Raw genomic sequence first — 20,736 nt, forward strand, 5'->3', positions numbered from 1 at the left:
GTAGAGCAGAAAAGGAGGCCAATTGGCTCATTATGTCCACATGGCCTTGCTGGAAGAGCTATCAATTTTGCTCCATTCTTCTGTCTTTTTTATTTGAACAGAGGCACAAGGGGATTGATATGAAGTTTGAGGTTACTAAATTAGGAGGCTTGGCAAACTGTGCGGAAAAAGGAGGAGATTGCAGGAGGACAAAGACAGTTGTTTCCAAACATATTATAGGCCATAAATCTTTCACAATGCATACAGATAAGAGGTTTGCATTCTGCTGAACGCCACTTCGATGCTTTGTTGCCTGTCAAGTTGAATTTAGAAGTTCTCACTTCAGCTGTCTCTTTCAGTCAGCATATACCAGATGTGAAGACAGTTGGTTCTCAGCATCCCCACTTAATAAATCGACCCGGGAGTCCAAGGGGAAATATCATTTACTTTTTTCACAAACGCGCAAGTAGTTACAATACATGAACTGATACGGACTGCTCCCACTGGGTCAGGTTTCTAACATAAGGCACTCTGGTGAGACAAAATTGCATTTGAAAGTTGATTGGTTTATTGAGCTGATAACCCATTTTCAGCTCACTTGCTTTTGACAAGAAGTATAGTCCATAACATGAATTCATTTTCCAATTTTGCTTCATAACCAACAAAGCATCAAGTAGTTATTAGAACCCAAAGGAATGTCATTGCAGTTCACTGCTTGTGCCCTTGCCTAATATTTTACTTAATCGTACCTTACATCACATATATCATTTTGCTTGCAAAGAGAGAACCTTCCTAAGAGAAAACATGAGGCATGTTCTGTAGTAAGAAATTAATACTTGGAGCAAGTGGATTGCAGATCAAACATTAAAATGTCAAAAGAACTTTGGGGATTGTGTTCATCATTAATAGGAAGTTGTTAGAGTATAGATCGGGTTAGTTTTTATTTCAAGCTGTGCAGCTGAATAAATGTGATTGTTCTATTTCTGGAACCCAGAAACTGGCCTGTGAATATTATTTACCCAAGCCTGACCAAAGTCAGGTGCAATATTTAGGAGTTTTTAGAGTGAAGCCACTTAGGACCAAGATGAGAAGAATTGATTTTTACTCAGAGGGTTATGAATCTTTGGAATTCTCTACTCCAGAGGGCTGTGGAAGCTCAGTCATTGAGTATGTTTAAAGCAGAAATTGACAGATTTCTAAATACCAATGACATAAAGGGATATGGGGATAGTGTAGGAAAAAGGGATTAAAGTGGATGATCAGCCATGATCGTATTGAATGGCACAGCAGGCTCAACAGGCTGAATGACCTTCTCCTGTTCCTATGTTCTTAATACATATGATTGTTCACAATCAGTAACGTAACAATCCATAACTTCTAAATGGTATAGATTATTAATTAATATGAGGTTTCCTTTAAATCAACAGAGTAAATTTTAGCAGATTGATTAAAATGCCACAAGACTAGCAACAGGCTGTGTTGTTAATAACATGGCAACCAAGCTGAAAACCTTTACAATTTATGAAAGCTTTCTAAATAATGCCATTGGCTCTTTTTCAAAGATGCAAACACAGAAATATCTATTTATGGATGAAAACATTTTGGCAGACAGAACATAAAGGTCACTCTTATATAAGTTTGTTTTAATTTCCTAGAACTTTTGTATGTTTATTGCTGTGGTAATTTGGACTTCCTGCCAAAGAAACTCAGGGTTGTGCAAGTACTGACAATTTAACATAGCATTTTTGTAACGTGAAATAGCATAAGGAAAAACAAGAACACAAGAATCCCTTAACAATAATATTTACCAAGCATTTTCTCCAGATCAGTGATTTGGACCTGTTCTGCAGTGGGCTGAATTCCAAGTTGGATTGCCTACAATAGATGGATTATTTTCAGATGAGAAGCCAAAAACATCCCCATGGTGCAGAAGTGAACATTTGCTGACACTGCAGAGCTCATTGAAGCAGCACATTTACTATTATGTGGCAGGATGTCTTGATGTTTTCCACTCTGCTGGCATTTCTTTCAGAGGAAACACAAGCCAATACCTCCGATCGTTAGCTGAACTGAGAACGGTTCCACTCGACTTATTTAGATGGCTACTTAGACATCAGGCCGCAACCGGACTGCTTGTGTGGGAGTGCCTGAGCACAGAAAAATCAACACACCACAAGCAATACACAAAATAATATTTGATCAGTTTGCAACTGAATTGCTGGACTCCCCATCCAACTTTGGGATAGACAAACATTGCCCCCCCCTGCAACCAACTTTCTCCGAGCACTATTCAGTAAGTGATCACCTTTTTAGTAGAAGAAAATAGCATTATTCTAACAAACACAGAAGTGCCTGAAACCTATTTATCTGCAAGGTCGTAGAATGAAGAAAATCTAGATTGTGCAGGTGAGTGACTATAAAGAATAAGGATAAAACAGGTTAAAGTAAGAAAACAAGCAGTACAAAAATGCTCGGTTAAATTGTCACCTTATAAGGTTAGCAAGGGACAGGGTGATATCCTCAATTGATTTTGATTACCCAAGGAGACTGGAGAAGAATTTTCCAGATTACTACCCACCTTCCCCTAATTGGCCTGTGTGTTTATCTGGTTTTGCACCTCTCCCAGGAGATTACATGGCTTCCAGGTGGAGTGAGGCGTGCAATAGGCAGCACAACTGCATGGGACAGGCTGGATGATCAGGAGCTCTTTCCATTTTTTGTATACTCACCATATCTGACACAGGCACAATGGGCAAAATGGCCTCCTTCTGTGCTGTATCGTTGTAAGTGCCGATTATACACATAATGTGAAGAACAAGATAAAACCGGTTAAAGTAAGGAAACTGTTAAACCTGAGTTAATCGATAGAATAATTTTCCACAAAACAGATTGTGCACTTTAAGAAATAAAAACCTAAGAAAGTGGAAGAGTAGGTCCCTCAAGCCTAGTCTGCCATTCAATAAAATCATGCTTCTACCTCAACTCCATTTTCCCCACCCAATCCCCATATCCCTTGATTTCTTTAGAGTTCAAAATCTATCAACCTCAGCCTTTAATACAATCACTGAGCATCCAAAGGTAGAGAATCCTTTGAGCTAGAGAATTTCAAAGGTTCACTCCCTTTGAGTGAAGAAATCTCTCACCTCAGTCCTAAATGACTGATCCCTTGTCCTGAGACTACACCCCTAGTTCTAGACTCTTCAGCTAGGGGAAAGCATCTCTCAGCATCAATCCTGTCAAGCCCCTTCAGAATCTTGTACGTTTCAATGAGATCACCTCTCATTCCTCTAGGCTCCAGAGTACGTGCCTATTCTACTCAATCTCTCCTCATGGGAGAACCCCTTCAACCCAGGAATCAATCTAGTGAAAAATCATTGCACTCCCTTTAAGGCAGAAATACCCTTCCTTGGGTAAAGAGACCAAAACTATACACACTACTTTTTTTTAATTCGTTCATGAGGATATCCCTGGATGGGCCAGCATTTATTGCCCATCCCTAATTGTCCTTGTTCAGAGGGCTTTTAAAAGTCAACCACAGTGCTGTGGGTCTGGAGTCACATGTAGGCCAGATGAGTTTTTACAACAATCGGCAGTGGTTGTGTGGTCATCATCAGACTTTAATTCCTGATTTTTATTGAATTCAAATTTCACCATCTGCCGTGGTGGGATTCAAACCCGGGTCCCCAGAGCAATTACCCTGGGTCTCTGGAATACAATATCACTATGGCACCGCCTCCCCCATTCAGGTGTGGTCTCACCAAAGTCATGTACAATTGTAGCAAGACTTCCTTACACTGGCAGTGCAATCTCCAGCAATAAAGACAACAAATCATTTGCCTTCCAAATTACTTGCTGTACCCGCTTGTTAACTTTGTGTTTCACGCACAAGGCGTTCAGAGGGATTTAGATGTCCAACATTTAAGAGGTTCCCATCATTTAAAAAAATATTCTGTATTTTTGTTTTTCCTTCCAAAGTGAACAATCTCACATTCCCCCATATTAGGCTCCATTTACCACCTTCTTGCCCATTCACTTAACATATAGTATATATATAAAAGAGAGGAGGTATTAGAAAGGCTGGCTGTACTTCAGCTGATAAGTCACCAAGTCCAAGTCAGATGTATCTGAGGATACTGAGGGAAGTAAGGGTGAAAATGAGGGGGCACTGCCACAATCCTCCAAACCTCCTTAGAGACAGGTGTGGTGCCAGAGGACTGGAGAGTTGCAAATGTTGCTCAAAAAAAAGGATGCAAGATACTCACTGATTAGATCCCAGTCAGCTTAACCTCTGGGGTGGGAAAACTTTTAGAAACCATAATCTAGGACAAAATTAACAGTCACTTGAACAAACATGGATTAATCGAGGAAAACCAACACGTACTTATTAAGAGCAAATCGTGTTTAACTAATTTGATTGAGTTTTTTGATAAGGTAATCGAGAGGGTTAATGAGGGTAAAGCAGTTGATATGGTGTACATGGACTTCCAAAAGTGTCAGCAAACAGGTTTGACAGTAAAGTTCAAGCCCTTGGAATAAAAAGGACAATGGCAGCATGGATACAAGTTGTTGAATGACAGGAAACAGTGTGGTGAATGGTAGTTTTTCAGATTGGAGCAAAGTATAACAGTGGGGCTCCCCAGGGGTAGATGTTAGGATTCCTACTTACCTTTATCTACAGTAATGAACTAGACTTGGGTGTACAGGGAACAATTTCAAAATGTGCAGATGACACAAAACTTTTAAGTATTGTGAACTGTGAGGCAGACAGTGACAGACTTCAATGGGATATAAACAGGCTGTTGAAATGGGCAGACAAATGGCAGATTAAAATTAATGCAGAGAAGTTTGAAGCAATACATTTGGTCAGAAGAATGAGGAAAAGCAATATAAAATAAAGGGTGCAATTCTAAAGGGGTGCAGAGCAGAGGGACCTGGGACTATATGTACACAAATCGTTGAAGGTGGCAGGGCAGATTGAGAAAGTGGCTAATAAGGCATACAGGATCCTAGGCTTTATGAATAGAGGCATAGAGTACAAAAGCAAGGAAATTACAGTGAACTTTCACCAAACACTGGTTCAGTCTCAACTGAGGTAGTGAGACCAATTCTGGGCAGCACACTTTAGGAAGGATGTGAAGGCACTGGACAGGGTTCAGAAAAGGTTTAACAGAATTGTCCCTAGGATAAGGGGCTTCAGTTATGAGGATAGATTGGCGAACCTGGGTCTGCTCCTTTTAGAGATGTTTGAGAGGCAATTTGATATAGGTGTTCAAAATCATCAGGAGTCTGGACTGAATGGATAGGGAGAAACTAATCCCATTGCAGAAGGGCCGAGAACCAGAGAACCTGAATTAAGGCGATTGGCAAAACAAGCAACAGCAACATGAGGAAAAACTTTTTTATGCAGTGAGTAGTTAGGATTTGGAATACACTGATTGAGAGTGTGATGGAGGCAGATTCAATCATGGCTTTCAAAAGTGAATTGTATAATTATCTTATAATTGTTATAATTATCTGTAGGGTTTGTTTATTCAGTTATGCAATGGACTCGCATTATGAATGCAAGGCTGAGGGCCAAACCGACTAATGGATTTAGCTCAGCAGGGGCTGTTGACACAGCTATGGCTTGAAATGTGTTTTGTTTGACAGTTTAATGAGCAGAAAATAGGACTACATGTTTTGAAGAGATTTTTGAATGGCTGTTTATTTTGACAGATTAATGAGCACTTGAGATCAGAGAGGATTTTTCAAGGGGCGATTGAATGGCATGCAATGGGAAGACAACATTGAGAAGTGGCCTGACTCAGGCTTCCTGACTTGGAGGGGAAAATCCAAACCCGTGTCTCAAATTTGGCTTCAAAATTCCTGGGCTCCTCTAGACATCAAGACTGCACTTCTGCACTGGACTACATTGTTAAGATTCAGCTGCTGTATCTCTGATCTGCTATTCTGCTGCTTACATTTTAAAGTAACTTGATCAACATACTATCCTTCCCACACAGCAGATATTGCCTGCTGTACCAATAACTGGTCTTCTAGTTCTACTGGCTCTTCAGCTTCAGCTACAGTCTGGTTCCTGGCCAGAGCTTCACTTTCCTGGGTCAAAATACATTTCTCCAGCATTTTTGGATCTTATAGTGACCTCCAACTTATCGGTTTTTTTTCTGCCCCATAACCAATTCTACACACATCCTGGAAGTTTATTCTCATGCAAATATCTCCAGCGGTGCATTTGTCCAATACCCTATCCTTTAAATAACACCTGGATTTAATTCCCCTCTCAGCCCCACCTCAAAATTTGAACAATAGTTTGTCGATGCTCCGTTAATTTACCACATAATGTTTGTGTTTCTTGCATATGGTGAGTCGTGGAAACTGCTGTTTATTGCAACAAAACATTGGCAGCAAAATGAAAATAAATTAGGAATAATATATTAGGGGCATTTATCATAACACAGTGATTCTGAAAAAGAAAACAAAGCAAAGAAAGCAAAGTAACTGAGCAGTATAATTTTCTGAACATGTTTACATTTTGACTCATTCAAAAAATTAAGATTTCTCTTTAGTGCCATGGGTACAACAATAACTTGCAACTGTAAAGCATATTCAACGTACTAAAGCTATTTCACTTCACAGGAGTGTAGTCAGACAAAAATTGAATGTGAATTAGGATACGGGCAACAGAATTTTGGTTAAGCTTAAGTACATGGAGGAGGGGAAGCTGGTCAAAAAAGCATTGGAATAGCTGAGTCTGGGGGTATCAAAAGAATGGATGAGATCAGCATATGAGCTTAGCCAGGGGTGGAGACTGGCAATGTTCGGAGGCTGAAAATATGAGGTCTTTGTGATGGGGGTGATGTGGGATCGGAAGCTCAGCTCACTGTCCAATAGAACACCGAGGTTGTGAATAATCTGGTTCAGCCTGAGACGGTGGCCAGGGAGAGGATGGAGTTGGTGGCTAGTAAACTTAGTTTGTAGCGGGGTCTGAAGACAATGGTTTCAGTCTTTCCAATGTTTAATTAGTGGAAATTTCTGCAGGCAAACAACCTGACAACAAAGAGGCAGTGGAGGGATTGAAGGAGATGGTGGTGAGTTACAGTTGGGTGTCATCAGGGTACATGTGGATCCTGATGTTATGTTTTCCAATGACATCATGAGGGACATAATGGAAGGAAGCCATGGATAGATCCCTGGGGAACTCCAGAGGCAATGCTCTCCCATGGTTCCGAGGCCTTGCCTGATTCCTGGCCTCCCACCTTTTTCACTGGGTGCAGTTCACCTCTCATTACTTTCCCCCCCGCAAAAGTTCACTGCACCTCCAATTACAGATTCCCTCTCTCTTGTGCTCACTGCTCCTCCGATCACAGTTATACTTTATCCTGCTCTCTACTGCTGCCCTCGATTTTGCAGCTGGGGTTGATGCTCAGCCCACTTGGGTTCACTGTCGTCAGCAGCCTGTTTATTTCAATGCACAGTACATTCCAGATTGCTGCATTTGAAAGAGATTCTCAATGTTGTGAACAGTACTTTTTGCACCAGGTCAGGGATAAACATTTTCACAATAAATGAATTCCATTTATATGAAACAGCAATGAAATATAAAGAATTGAACTACAACTCATTTTGATACCAGGAGAACTACCTTGCACTTTTCAGTGCTTCCCAAATTATTTTCCAATGTCATCCCATTTTAACACTTGATAGCAAAATGTTATTTTATGTATTCATGTAAGCTTCAGCCATGCTTTCCATATTCCCTGATGACAGAAGGCACTGTGAAGCAACTCTACCCCCTCCATCAGCGCCCCCACAATGTAATTGTAATCATCCTTCTCCACCCCCCCACCACACACACACACAAACACACACATCTTCCCAACTCCCCTCCCTCCCCCCAACACACACACACAAGCCCTTCTTCCCAACTTCCCTCCCCCTCACTTAGCAGCCCCTCTTCCCAAGCCCCTTCTCCACTCACACATTTAGCAGCCCATCTTCCCAACTACCCTCTCCTCACATACTCACCAGCCCCTTTCCCCTTCCCCACTTTGGATCTAGTATGCCAGTGCCTTTGAAGCAGAGTCACTAGACTGGGGTAAGGACCCTGTACAACAGGTAGACAGGAGCAGAAGCATAGCCAAGTTTGAAGCTACCACTCACCTTTCTGGCTTTCCTGCACTCCGGACACAGTCAGCTTCTGCCTGCGCCAAGTCAGTGCAGAAACATCCTGGGCCCACTCTGCATTCGCCACTAAAAGTACTTTCTAAACTTAAAGAGCACCTTGGGCTCACAGTCCATCCTGTGCTGTTTGTTGGAATTGATCCAGTGGGCCCAGAGCTGTCCCATCTTGCCACCAGACTGGGTCATCTCCACTCCACAGTTGCCATTGCTGCTTGGAGGAGGGGGAGCTTGCAACCCCAAATGTGACCTCTGCGATTGGGGGGGGGGGGGGTAATTACCCACAGTTTGAGAACCACTGCGAGGTACTTCCACCTAGTGATGCATACATCCTCCTTGATTCAAAATTACTATCACATATCTTGTCCTTCCCATAACAAATTTACAGGTTGAAAGTTGTCTTGATAACTGATCATATGGACCTTTATTCCCAGCAAATGATGCCTAATTCCTCTTTTGCATCTATGTCTTTTCCCCTGAAAGGAACACTCCAGGATAAGGCTTTACAGTGACTTCACCTTCAGTACTCATTAAAATTATATCAACAGATTTTTTTTTAAGTTGCTAAATAAGTTAGCACACTCTTTGCTGTTTCTAAAACTGAGTGTGATCAATACTTGGCTTATTTTTTGTCCATACGCCTATCTCCCAGCTCCTGTGGTGTTTATTGTTTTCACTTACAGAAAACAGTTTCACTTTTCAGACCATTTGAAATGAGGAGAAAAACATACACACTATGATATTTTTGTACCCAAAGTTGCAAACAGTATAAAGAGGACCTACCAAGAAAGTGGCTATTCGCCAGTTTTTCCTTACATTCTGTAAATGGCACTTCACAATCAGCCAATAGAAGAATAATCTCAACGGGATTAACTGACCTGCCAGCTTCTCCCGCAACTTTCTTGCAGAATATCTTGTCAATGCTCATTGAGCAGCCTGTAATCAGCTTGCATGATCCATGCACGCATGACAGTCAATTTGTCAGTAACAAGATCCCACAAACAGCGATACAATATCAATCAGGCTTTTTTTTCAGTGATGTTGGTTGACGCTTATATATTATCAAGGAGAACTACCCTGCTCTTCCTCAGAGTGGTGCCACGGAATCTTGCCAACATCAACTGCAAGATCTTCCTACCCCCAATTACTTCCCTGCACCTTAGTTACACTTTTAATATAAAGTGTGTACAATTAGTGGTTCATTGATGTGGTCTCAAAATTATTGTAAAGGAGCCACCCTGCGGCAACCTCTTTAGGCTTACCTGGTTAGCTTTACTATCTGTGCAACGTGAATATAAGCTATACGTATTTTTGAGATATGTCCATCTAGCATTTGGTATCACACGTACTGTAACAGGTATATTTTTAAAAAACAGCTAATAGTTTCCAATTAACCTCAGGATCTTAGATATTCGTGACCTCAAAGTGACACAGCATGTAAATCAGTGACAAAAACAGAATTACCTGGAAAAACTCAGCAGGTCTGGCAGCATCGGTGGAGAAGAAATCAGTTAACGTTTCGAGTCCTCATGACCCTTCGGCAGAACTGAGTATAGTTAGGAGAAAGGTGAAATATAAAACCGACCAGCTTATATTTCACCTCTCTCCTAACTATACTCAGTTCTGCCGAAGGGTCATGAGGACTCGAAACGTTAACTGATTTCTTCTCCACTGATGCTGCCAGACCTGCTGAGTTTTTCCAGGTAATTCTGTTTTTGTTTTGGATTTCCAGCATCCGCAGTAGCTTTTAGCTTTTTGTTTTTATCTTTATGTAAATCAGTGATGTTACCCAACAGCAAAATAACACTTGTAGAACGCCCCTTTCTGCCTTCAATAAAACAGGGGAAAAAACACCCTGAACTTGGTGAGCGATTCCCATGAGACTTACTATTAATTGGGGGAAGTAACTGTTTCAAACACCAAGATAAAATCAAAATACTGCGGATGCTGGAAATCTGAAACAAAAACAAAAATTGCTGGAAAAAACTCAGCAGGTCTGACAGCATCTGTGGAGAGAAAGACAGAGTTAACGTTTCCAGTCCCTATGACTCTTCCTCAGGTCCACTTTCTGAAGAAGAGTCATACGGACTTGAAACTTGAAATCTCTGTCTTTCTCTCCAAAGATGCTGTCAGACCTGCTGAGTTTTTCCAGCAATTTTTGTTTTTGTTTCAAACACCATTTTACTTCAATGTTCCCCACTTGGAACCTTATTTTCAGTTAATGACGTTGACAAAATATCAAATTTGCAAGCCACGCCACTCTGCGACAACACAAGGGGATGCTGTTCAAACTTGTCTCCGTGAAAACTTACATTTTCGTGCTTCATGTGTTTCAACAGTTTCAACTCTCTGTAAGCCCTCTTGGCGTAAATTTCAGACTGAAACGGGCGGTGCAGCTTCTTAATTGCGACTTTGTTCCCCGTCCGTCTGTCAATTGCTGAGCTGTTTATATCAGAATGTAAATAAGATAAATATTTATGCTCCCCCTCCTCCTCCATCAGCATTTCTATTTATGTCGTAGTGATATTTTACATGAGACGGCGAGGGAAAACAGACTATAGATTTCCCCCCACCCACATATCTCAACCAAAGCTAACAATCGCAAATCTGTCTCAAACCCACACTTCCCAACCACCAAACATACACTGATAGGTCCACTTTCGTAAATTTACCAAACTGTGCCGTAGGCTCCGGATCCTATGGGAGAAAGGTTCACATATCGGTCTCGCACTTCCCAAACTGTATTCTCGATGTCTTGACGGGTGGTTTGCGCTCCCGTCGCATTCATTGCGTCCTGTTGCTTGGGGAATGATTAAAACACGAAAGTGTGAAATCTACGATTGCTGACACCGCGATTCTCCAGACTTCTTGAACAATGGCTGTAATGAAAGTTTCGCAATTGCTTGAGAAATAAGATTATCACTTCCTGTCTTCCAAAATGCGAATCGCTCCAGGTATAGGGTGTGTACCCAGTCAGAGGGCAACACAAACATTTGACAAGGCACAGTTGAAATTAACTTTGCAGAAAAACACATGTTATGAGCGATCGAGTTAACAAACAAACCCATATCAAAAATTTGAACAGGAACTTATAAAACAGTTATTTTACAGATGTTGGTGCATACTGCGTTTGACGTACAATATTCGTGTTTTTTTTTTAAATGCAATTACATAAAACTCTGGACAGCAGCCAAACAACTATAAGTTTGTCTGTTGGGTTTAAATAGGTTGTCTGGTATACACTTCCTTGGATAACTCAAATTCAAAACCCTGCTTGCAATAGGAAAATCAGTTTCTCTGTTGTTTTTTTAGTAAGTTAGCAGTCCTCCACTCTTACTATTTAGTATGATTACATGAACTCCCAAAGATATTAACAAAAAAACAACACTGGGTTAACTTCTCTCAGAATGGATTCTTGGTCATCTGTAGCTGAGTGCAGCTTGTCTGCCCTATGCCCCTTCCCCCACCTGTTCCATCACTTCCCTTTCCTCTCTGCAATGTCCTTTCCTTCTCCCTCTGAAGCTCTATATCAGGCCCCCATCATCTTAAGGCTTGATTTTTCCAATACAATTCTAGCCAACCAGCCATCATCAATTCTCATCCAAAATGCCAAAGCACATATCCTCAGTCCCACGAACCCCTGAAGTTCCAGAATCCCTGTCCTCGCAAGGTTTCACGCTCTTCCCCATACTCCAGTGTGTTGATCTCCAATTTCCCATTACAGCTATGTTTCTCTTTAGTGATCTACTCCTTCCCGCAAATGTCCTTGGCTCTCCTAACCACTTGACCTCTCCTTGCCCCTTTCCATATTATTCAGTCACTATGCTCCTGCTATCTGGAATTTGCTACCCAGTTGTCTTTGCTTTGCTAACTCTGACCCTGCTTTAAAAAGATGTTCTGATAACCTTCCTCTTCCAACTATATATTTTGTTTTAATCAGTCCATCTTTGGTAGCGTGCTTTCAGTTGTTTAGGCCCTAAGCCCTGGAATTCCATCTCTACATCATTCCACCTTTCTACTTCACTTTCTTCATTTAAGACTCTCCTTAGAACCTACCTTTTTGACTAAGCATTTGGTTATTTGACTGACGCTGTATCTCACATGAGTCAGTGTCAAATTTGGTTTTCTTATGCTCCTGTGAAGCACTCGGGGATGTTTTATAGCACCTTTATGTAATAGCTTCTTCATTTCCCTGCCTTTTCCCCATACTTGGTGTTCCCTAAATCCTTCTTCCTCTTCCTGGATGTGAGGAATGCAGGTAAATACAATTGTGGATGCTAAAGAACAAACATTAAAATGTGATCAAATAATATCAAAATAGGCTGCAAGCACCTATGTATCTGTGTTGATGATCCATAACTTAATGTGGAGGCTACATTAAGAAATGTGATGTGGCAATTTATTCATAGCACTTTACATGCTGTATTTTGTCAACACAAAAGCACAATGCTGCCAGAGCCCATAACCTTTACTGTGTCCAGGGCACTCAGCTACTCTATGTCACATGGAGTGAACCAAATTATCTGGAAACTTGAATCCATAATGGTTAGGACCACAGGTGGAAGCAGAGTAAGATCATTCATTTAATATAGTGGTCGTGCTAAACTCCACCACAGATAATGGTCCCAAAATGGAACTGAGAAACTGCCTTCATAAGGACTGTGCCATGGTCACTTCCACCAATGCTATTGTGGAAATATGTCTGTGAATGGGCAAAGCCAAGTAAATTACTTCATGTTGGTTTCCTGAGCGCCTGATGCAGGCCTAATCTGACAGCTGTGTTTTTCAAGTGTCATGCCCAGTACAGGCATGTCATATTATGAATTCCTAGTCAATATTTTTTAAAGTTGTTAGGATGACTTTTGCAAATCATGTGACTTTTGGCATTTAGACTACAGGCAGTATCAAAACTCCAGCAAATACCTAATTAAATATGGACATAGGTGAGGGTACCTCACAGCCATCTGTGGAATTCACACATCTCATTTTTTAAAGATGGGCCAACGCGTAAAGACTGTGGAGTTTCCCAACTGCCTGTCTCCATGTTTCATACTGGACAAAAGGAAAGATTGAAACTCAACGGTCACTATCCCATTGTATCACGATGGCTTCCCCCATCCAAACCAGATTGGGTAGGCCTCAGAAGTGTTAACCCAGCAGTCATGTGATCAAAACTGGTTTCGGCGACTGCACCCTTATTACCCCAGCATCCAGAAGATCCATCAGAACCATCAGTCGTCAGCCAGTCTGAGAACCAGACTCTGAAACTAGCTGAAAGTCATCAAGCAGCCCAAGTACTTATCCTTTCCCAGTTTCAAAGTTCACCTGAGAACCAACCTCCTGGATATTCGACTACAAGAAACCTCACAAACTGCTACGAACCCTTCACTTTACAAGACTTTCACTTGAACTTTAAATCATCAAATCCATTCAAGAAACCATGGGCCTGCCACACGGGAGACTGGGCATGGTAAATCAGAGGCTGAATTAACTGTAATCTCTTTATCTGCATCCAATTTTTGTGTGCATGAGACCAAGTGTGTGACGTTACATTAATGCAGGGTGTGCGAGAATAAACTCACAAAAGCTTGCTGTTAAATTATATAATTGGAATACACTCTGCGTACAAAACATAGAGACAGTAAGAGAACACATACATTCTGTCCATGACACGAGACTCAGCCAGCTCAATCAATGTTGTTACCAGAGAGCAGATTCTAGGCTAGTGGTATTTAAATTTCCCAACCAGAGTGTGTTGTGTGCCGTTGTTTCCCTCAGGGTTTCCTTCAAGTGGTATTCAACAGGGAGGAGTAGTGATCTGTCAGTTAAGTGAGGCTATAGGTGGTCATCAGCAGGAAGTTAATGATGTTACTTCTGCTTAGTTTGTTTGAAAAGTAAATATGCCCAGTTTGAATGTAGAATCTGCAGCATTCACAAACATGGATTTATTCAGCAACAGCATATGAGAGGTGCAGTCCATTACCTCAAAACTAACCTTCTTAAGAACATCATTACTCCACAAGTCTTTCAATCATTCAGAAGACATTTATTGGTCCAAATCTTGATGGAGCAGGGCATCTCACAGTGTGCACCATTAGCTAGACCTTTTCCTGCACTCACCAGTTCAAAAAAATTTGCATCGCAACTTGCTGAAGGCCAGAGAGGTCAATGCATCTTCTGGGGCCTTAGTTAATGAGGGAAGCAACAATGTATCTCCACAGCCAATGAACTTTTAAGTATTTAGAAAGTAACAAATCAGCAATGGAGGAGGACAAAATACAGTGGGAAAATTATAGTCAAATCAGGTACAGAAAGGGAAAGAATGATTGTGCTGAAAAAGACAAAAAGACAAAGGAAACAAGATTTTCTTTTTAACTTTAAAAATTCTTAGCAATTTACCATATGCAAGAAAGAGACTCAACAGTTTAAATTTCTCCCTTTCTGGGCCGGAGAGATTGACTGGCATTGCATTAGCAATTATCATTTCATTTAAAAAGGTACTTGCATTATTAATAATGAGTCCTAATTTGCTGCACTAAACCACAATGAACAATTAACGTGTAAAAATAATTACTGTGCACAAAAATCAAGACAAATCCAGCCAGTTGCCACCCCATCAGTCTACTCTCAATCATCAGCAAAGTGATGGAAGGGGTCATTGACAGTGCTATGAACCGACATTTACACTGCAACAACTCGCTCGCCGATGTTTAGTTTGGGTTCTACCAGGGCTATTTGGCTCCTGATCTTTTTACAGCCTTGGCCCAAACATTGTCAAATGAGCTGAATTTGTGAAGTGTGGTGAGAGTGATTGCTCTTGACATCAAGGCAGCAATTAACTAAGTATGGCATCAAGACACTCTAGCAAAATTGAAGTCAATATTAATTGGGGGGAAACTCTTCACTTCTTGGAGTCACACTTAGCACAAAGAGAGTTAGTTTTGGCTATTGGAGACCAATCATCTCAGCCCTTGGGCTAGCAACAGGAGTTCCTCAGGGTAGTGTCCTAAGTCCAATCACCTTCAGCTGCTTCATCAAAAACTTTCCCTCCAACATAAGGACAAAAGTGGGGTTGTTCGCTGATGATTGCATTGCGGTCTGTACCATTTGCAACTCCTCAGATAATGAGGCAGTCCATACCCGCATGCAGCAAAGCCTTGACGACATTCAGGTTTCAGTTGATCAGTGGAAATCAAACTTGGGCAAAGGGAGTGCCAAGCAACGACGATCTCCAACAAGAGACAATCAAACCATGTCCCTTTGATGTTCAACGGCAACCATCAGTGAGTCCTGTGCCATCAACATCCTGGGGGATTACCATTGACCAGAAACTGAATTGGCCTAGTCATATAAATATTGCGGCTACAAGAGCAGGTCAGAGGCTGGGAATTCTGCGGCGTATAGTTCACCTCCTGACTTCACAGAGTCTGTCCACCATCTACAAGGCACAAATCAGGAGTATGACATTTAAGAAGCTTGATACTATACAAGCCAGAGCAGTCCGCTTGATCGGCACGCCGTCTACCATCTCAAACATTCACAGTGCCAGCAGTATGGACCATCTACAAGCTGCACTGCAGCAACTTACCAAGGTTTCTTCAATAGCACCTTTCAAACCTGCGACCTCTACCATTTATAAGGACAAGGACAACAGATGCATGGGAACACCATCATATGCAAGTTCCCCTCCAATTTACTCGCTATCCTGACTTGGAACTATATCACTGTTTCTTCACTGTCGCTGGGTAAAAATTCTGGAACTCCCTTACTAATAACATGTGGGTGTATCTACACCACATGGGCTGCAGTGGTTCAAGGTGGTTGCTCACCAGCACTTTTGAATGGCAATTAAGGATGGGCAACAAATGCTGGCAAGCTCTAAGAATAATGATGGGGAAATGCAGTTTGTGCGAGGCAAAAAGCAGAGAGGCTTAAGTTGGCTAGCAAGTTCTGGGGATTTACAACTAAAAGCACATCTTTTCATTCCCTGAACTTGCTGGCTGATTTATACATTAATAACAGCATGCATCATTAAATTAACTCCACAATTCTTTCCAGGAAGATTTGGACTGCTATATTAGATCTTATAAAATGGAGTTAGGACTAAAACATTATTCCCCTTGAAATCATGTTGTGCAGATTAGCAGACAAATGTTTAATGGTTTAATTGGTCCAATGGCATTAAAAAAGCACACCAAGGAATTTCATATCTTTGCAAGTGTAAATTAAAGGTTTGATTTCCTGTCTCAATGCAGTTATCATGAAAAATTGGATTTCACATTTTTAGAAAGCTACCTAAGGAATAAACAAATTATACATAAGGAATATGTGGGACCCATGTGGAAAATTAAGACTCATGTAATTTTTGTATGGCAATGAAATTTTGCTACTAATTTTATTCGCAGATCCCATGACAGAAAAGTTTACAAAAAAATGACACAATATATACTTATGAGGAAATGCTGCAAATAATGTAAATATGGGATAAAAACAGAAAATGTGAGACAAATTGAGCAGGTGTTCCAATATCTGAAATGAGAAAGCATAAGTTACTGTTTTTGATTGCAACAAATCTGTATCTGAAACAACAAACTGTCTCTTCTCAGATGCTGAGGGGTTTGGTTTTCACTCCCAGAATTTTCTACTGTTCGTTCAAACTCACAGCATCTCTTTTTAACGGAATGTAAGGGTCAGCCCCACTTATTTATGAATGTGATAAATCCAAATAGTTTCCTCGAACACAGCTCACACTATCTCTCAACACCTAGTCTTCCCACCTAGTGGAGTGCAACTCCAATTCAATGTCTAACCAGGTTTACAAAGAGTTCAGGTGATCTGTTGGATCTCCTGGATGTTGTGTGAGAATGCTACTAAGTCTGTGTAATGTTATTCAGTGTATTTCTAACATTTTTGTTTTATTTTGCAAATTAAATACTCAAAATCGTTCCATGATGTACACAAGATTAATTCACACATAAAAACAACTACCATTGAGTTGAACCTAAATAAATTAAAATTAAAAGTACTTCGTCATGACTGTGTCATAACAATATTATAAATCGTGAAAACTATAGTTTAAAGGTTTTTTTTTTAAAAATGGACTGCAAGTGAAAATGTATTCTGTGGCCACATGACTTCTTTTGTGGATTTCAACCATTCTCTCTGATCTTACGGGGAGACAAAAGATACATTCTCAACATGAAACACATTTGGAATTCAATGAGTGCACAACAAATGTAAACAGACGCCAATAACTTTGATAGTTTCCCTTCACACAAGAAGACATTGACTCATGAGAAACTTGATGATGTGAAAAGCCACCACAGCAGGTGGGAAAAGGACTCAGACTGTAATTAAAATGATCATATTGCCTTATTTGGAAGATAATTTGACATTTGTTACAGGGTCACGGGGTACAGTGGCCATCTTTACTCCCTGTTAAAAATATAACAAACTGCTACAAGCAGACAGAACTTCATCACACAGGGAGAGGGGGTCCAACAAGCACAGCCATAAAACTGCTGTGATCAACCAGACTAAAAGGACCACACTGCAGTTCCTTGAAAGGGAAATATGGAACCTCCTCTCTCCCCCCACAACCACCACCCACTGCCAACCCCCACCCCCCACACACCTCATTCCATCTGCAAGCTTACCTATGAAACCAACCTGTGGCAGATTAACCACAGGGGCCATCAGAACTGATGAGTTAATACTGCACTTTCAAAGCCTTCACTTCAGTCAATGTATCAACTAGAGAAGTCATGTGACCTCAGAACCCACTTTGACTTGCAGTCCATTTTTAAAAATATAACTTTTAAAAGTTTTCACGATTTATAATACTGTCATGACACAGTCATGACAAAGTACTCTTAATTTGGATTTATGTAGGTTCAACTTAATGATAGTTGCTTTTTCCATAAGTGATCTGTTGTGAATTAATCCTGTGTACATCCGTGGTGTGATTTTGAGTAGTTAGTTTGCAAAACAAAACAAAAAACTTAGAAGTGCACAGAATAACATTGCACAGACTCAATAACAATCCTATGGAATGTCCAGGAGATCCAACGGATCACCTGACCCCTTTATAAACCTGCCAACTAGGCTACGAGATAACGACGGGCCTGCCCAGAAAAGGAGGCCGAGCTTGATTCCATGTTTATCAGTATTGTTTCAAACTTCACCTGTACCTAGTCATGTGTGAGTGAGAGAGTGAGTAAGATGTAGGTTTCTTTCGCAACCTCCAGGGTAAGGGTGTGGAAAAAATAAGCTAACTTTTTTTTAATCCCTTTTTAAATACAAGAGGCTTGCTGCTGGGCTATTTAAAATTGACTCACTCCATCCAAGGATCGCACACCCACACACAAATATATTTGATTACGGGCAATAAAAAGTAACATTGTAAAACTGTCCATGACAACTTGCTTTATTTTATGAATTAAGTTCCTCATATATGCTGTACTTCTTTTTATAGCAGGGGGAAGATTGAAAGGCAGCAGACTGATTCTAAACAAAAAGAACAAGTACAAGCTTGGAACAGGATTTTAGGCTTACGAAACAGGTCAGGCCCTTCTTCTTGAAGCCTTCAAATGCAGATCTTTTATATCCTATTTCCCTCTTCTGAATAATACATGCTCCAGCTATTTTTAATCCACAATATTGTAGATTTAAATTTTTCACTGCCAGATTTTTAAAGTACAAATATGAAATATAGAGGAAAAAACACATTGTTTTCCAAAACAACTTGTTTTTGAAGACAAATGTTTATTGCTTTCACACACATGCATGAATCATGTTAATAGACTGAGTTTCTACAGGACCTAAACAAGTCTCAACATTATATCTATTGAAAAAATAGTGATCATTCTTCCTGAAGACAATACCTTTCAGGCTGATCAGCCTTCAAACCACAATATTCTGAGTATTATTATGGGGGTGGTGGTGGGGGGGTGGGGGTGGGGTTGGGGGGGCGTGGGTGGGGGGTGTTAAATTCTGAATTTTTACAACAGGTGAATTTTCTGAAAATGGTAATTTGTGTAATTTACATCAAAACTGAGATGAATTTCCCACTATACCCCACCTATTTCAACCACCCTCAAATTCTCCACTTCCTCACATCTGATCTTCCATCTGTTGTGATACTATATGCATGCCAATACAGACAATGACAAGTACCTTTAAGAAGCTACAAAATGACATCATTATGACATCACCATGCGTAAGGCTGAAGGATAAAAGGTACAATAGACATTCACTATTACCTATGATCTCTACTGCAGCTTGCTTGATTGGCACCCCTTCCACAAACATTCACTCCCTCACCACCATCGCACAGTGGCAGCAGAGTCTACTCTCTACAAGATGCACTGCAGGAACTGACCAAGGCTTCTTAGGCAGCACTTTGCAAAGCCACAACCACTACCATCCAGAAGGACAAGGGCAACAGACACATGGGAACACCACCACCTTCAAGTTCCCTTCCAAGCCACTCACCATCCCGACTTGGAAATATATTGCCCTTCCTTCACTGTCGCTGGGTCAAAATCCTAGAACACCCTCCCTAACAGCACTGTGGGTGTACCTACACCACATGAACTGCAATGGTTCAAGAAGGCAGTTTACCACCACCTTCTCAAGGGCAATTAGGGATGGGCAATAAATGCTAGCCTAGCCAGCGACACCCACATCCCTTGAATGAATAAAAAAAATTTCACTATTGCCTGTGACTCTGTGTATCAGGGAGACTTTATGTACACCTTATGAGTCAAGCATTTAGTCAAGTAATCAGCCTATGTAACTCTTAGGACCCAGGCTAGATCAAGGCCTGTGCAGAGTTGTATATAGTTGTTGCTAAAAATAAATTTCATGTACTTGTGTTCGACCAGAATCCTGGTCAGTCTCAAAATCTTGCTTAGCATAGATAGAATAAAGACAGCTCCCTTGAGGTCTATATCAAAACCCGCAACATACATGGTGACAGCAGACCATAAGAGACCACAACATGGTTGGCCATGGTGGTTGCTTCTAAAGATTTCACAGCAGCGAAGATAATTTCTGAAGATACCAGAACACAAGGCAGAAGACTACTTAAGCAGCAACACCAACTGTAGTGATTCCAGTTACCCAGCTCTAACCCAGACTCCTCAAGGGAAGGACAGTCTGTAAATACAGCACCTTAAGGGAAGTCACTCACAGGGAGCCTCAGTCTAGGTACTTGGTTTCAAAACGATAAAGGTTCAGTTCTTCAACCATAAGAACTTGGCACCCAAAATTAGACACAGGGCCTGGTTCCAACAGACATTCATGTTCAGAAGCGAATGAGATTCTCACTCCAAGCTTATTAATTTGGGCAGCAGGCTTTGTTTTATTTGCACGCCGGGATCAGCTATTAGTAAGCCACTCAACCTAACGGTGAAACTTGAGCATTGAGTTTGTTCGAAAAAAAAACAAACCTACCGAAGGCAGAGAGGGCTGGGAAAGGCAAGTTCCAATGGCTCTCGGCAGGGCTCAGCACAACTGGCTGTTGGTTCCGCAATTTTGTTTTTTCATTTCAGCACCAAAACCAGCTTTCCCACCCCG

General features: G+C 41.0%; 1 protein-coding gene across 4 annotated transcripts in view; it reads right to left on the reverse strand.

Annotated features, from left to right (window-relative positions):
* The window catches only part of LOC144683534 (mitogen-activated protein kinase 13-like), an 80,557-nt gene extending 69,327 nt beyond the window's left edge, over nt 1–11,230 (reverse strand). For 2 of the 4 annotated variants that reach the window (XM_078546624.1, XM_078546622.1), the window contains exons 1-2: nt 10,830–11,227; nt 10,470–10,599 (exon numbers count right to left, since the gene is read on the reverse strand). In XM_078546624.1, the coding sequence (XP_078402750.1) occupies nt 10,470–10,599; nt 10,830–10,945 (246 nt within the window). In that variant the 5' untranslated portion in view covers nt 10,946–11,227. Of the gene's footprint in view, nt 1–10,469; nt 10,600–10,829 lie in introns of all 4 variants that reach the window. The other 2 variants (XM_078546623.1, XM_078546621.1) reach the window with 2 other exon arrangements.
* Between the last annotated feature and the right edge of the window lie 9,506 nt (nt 11,231–20,736).

The sequence above is a fragment of the Cetorhinus maximus genome, chromosome 8 (genome assembly GCF_964194155.1).
Source record: "Cetorhinus maximus chromosome 8, sCetMax3.hap1.1, whole genome shotgun sequence".
Lineage (NCBI taxonomy): Eukaryota > Metazoa > Chordata > Chondrichthyes > Lamniformes > Cetorhinidae > Cetorhinus > Cetorhinus maximus.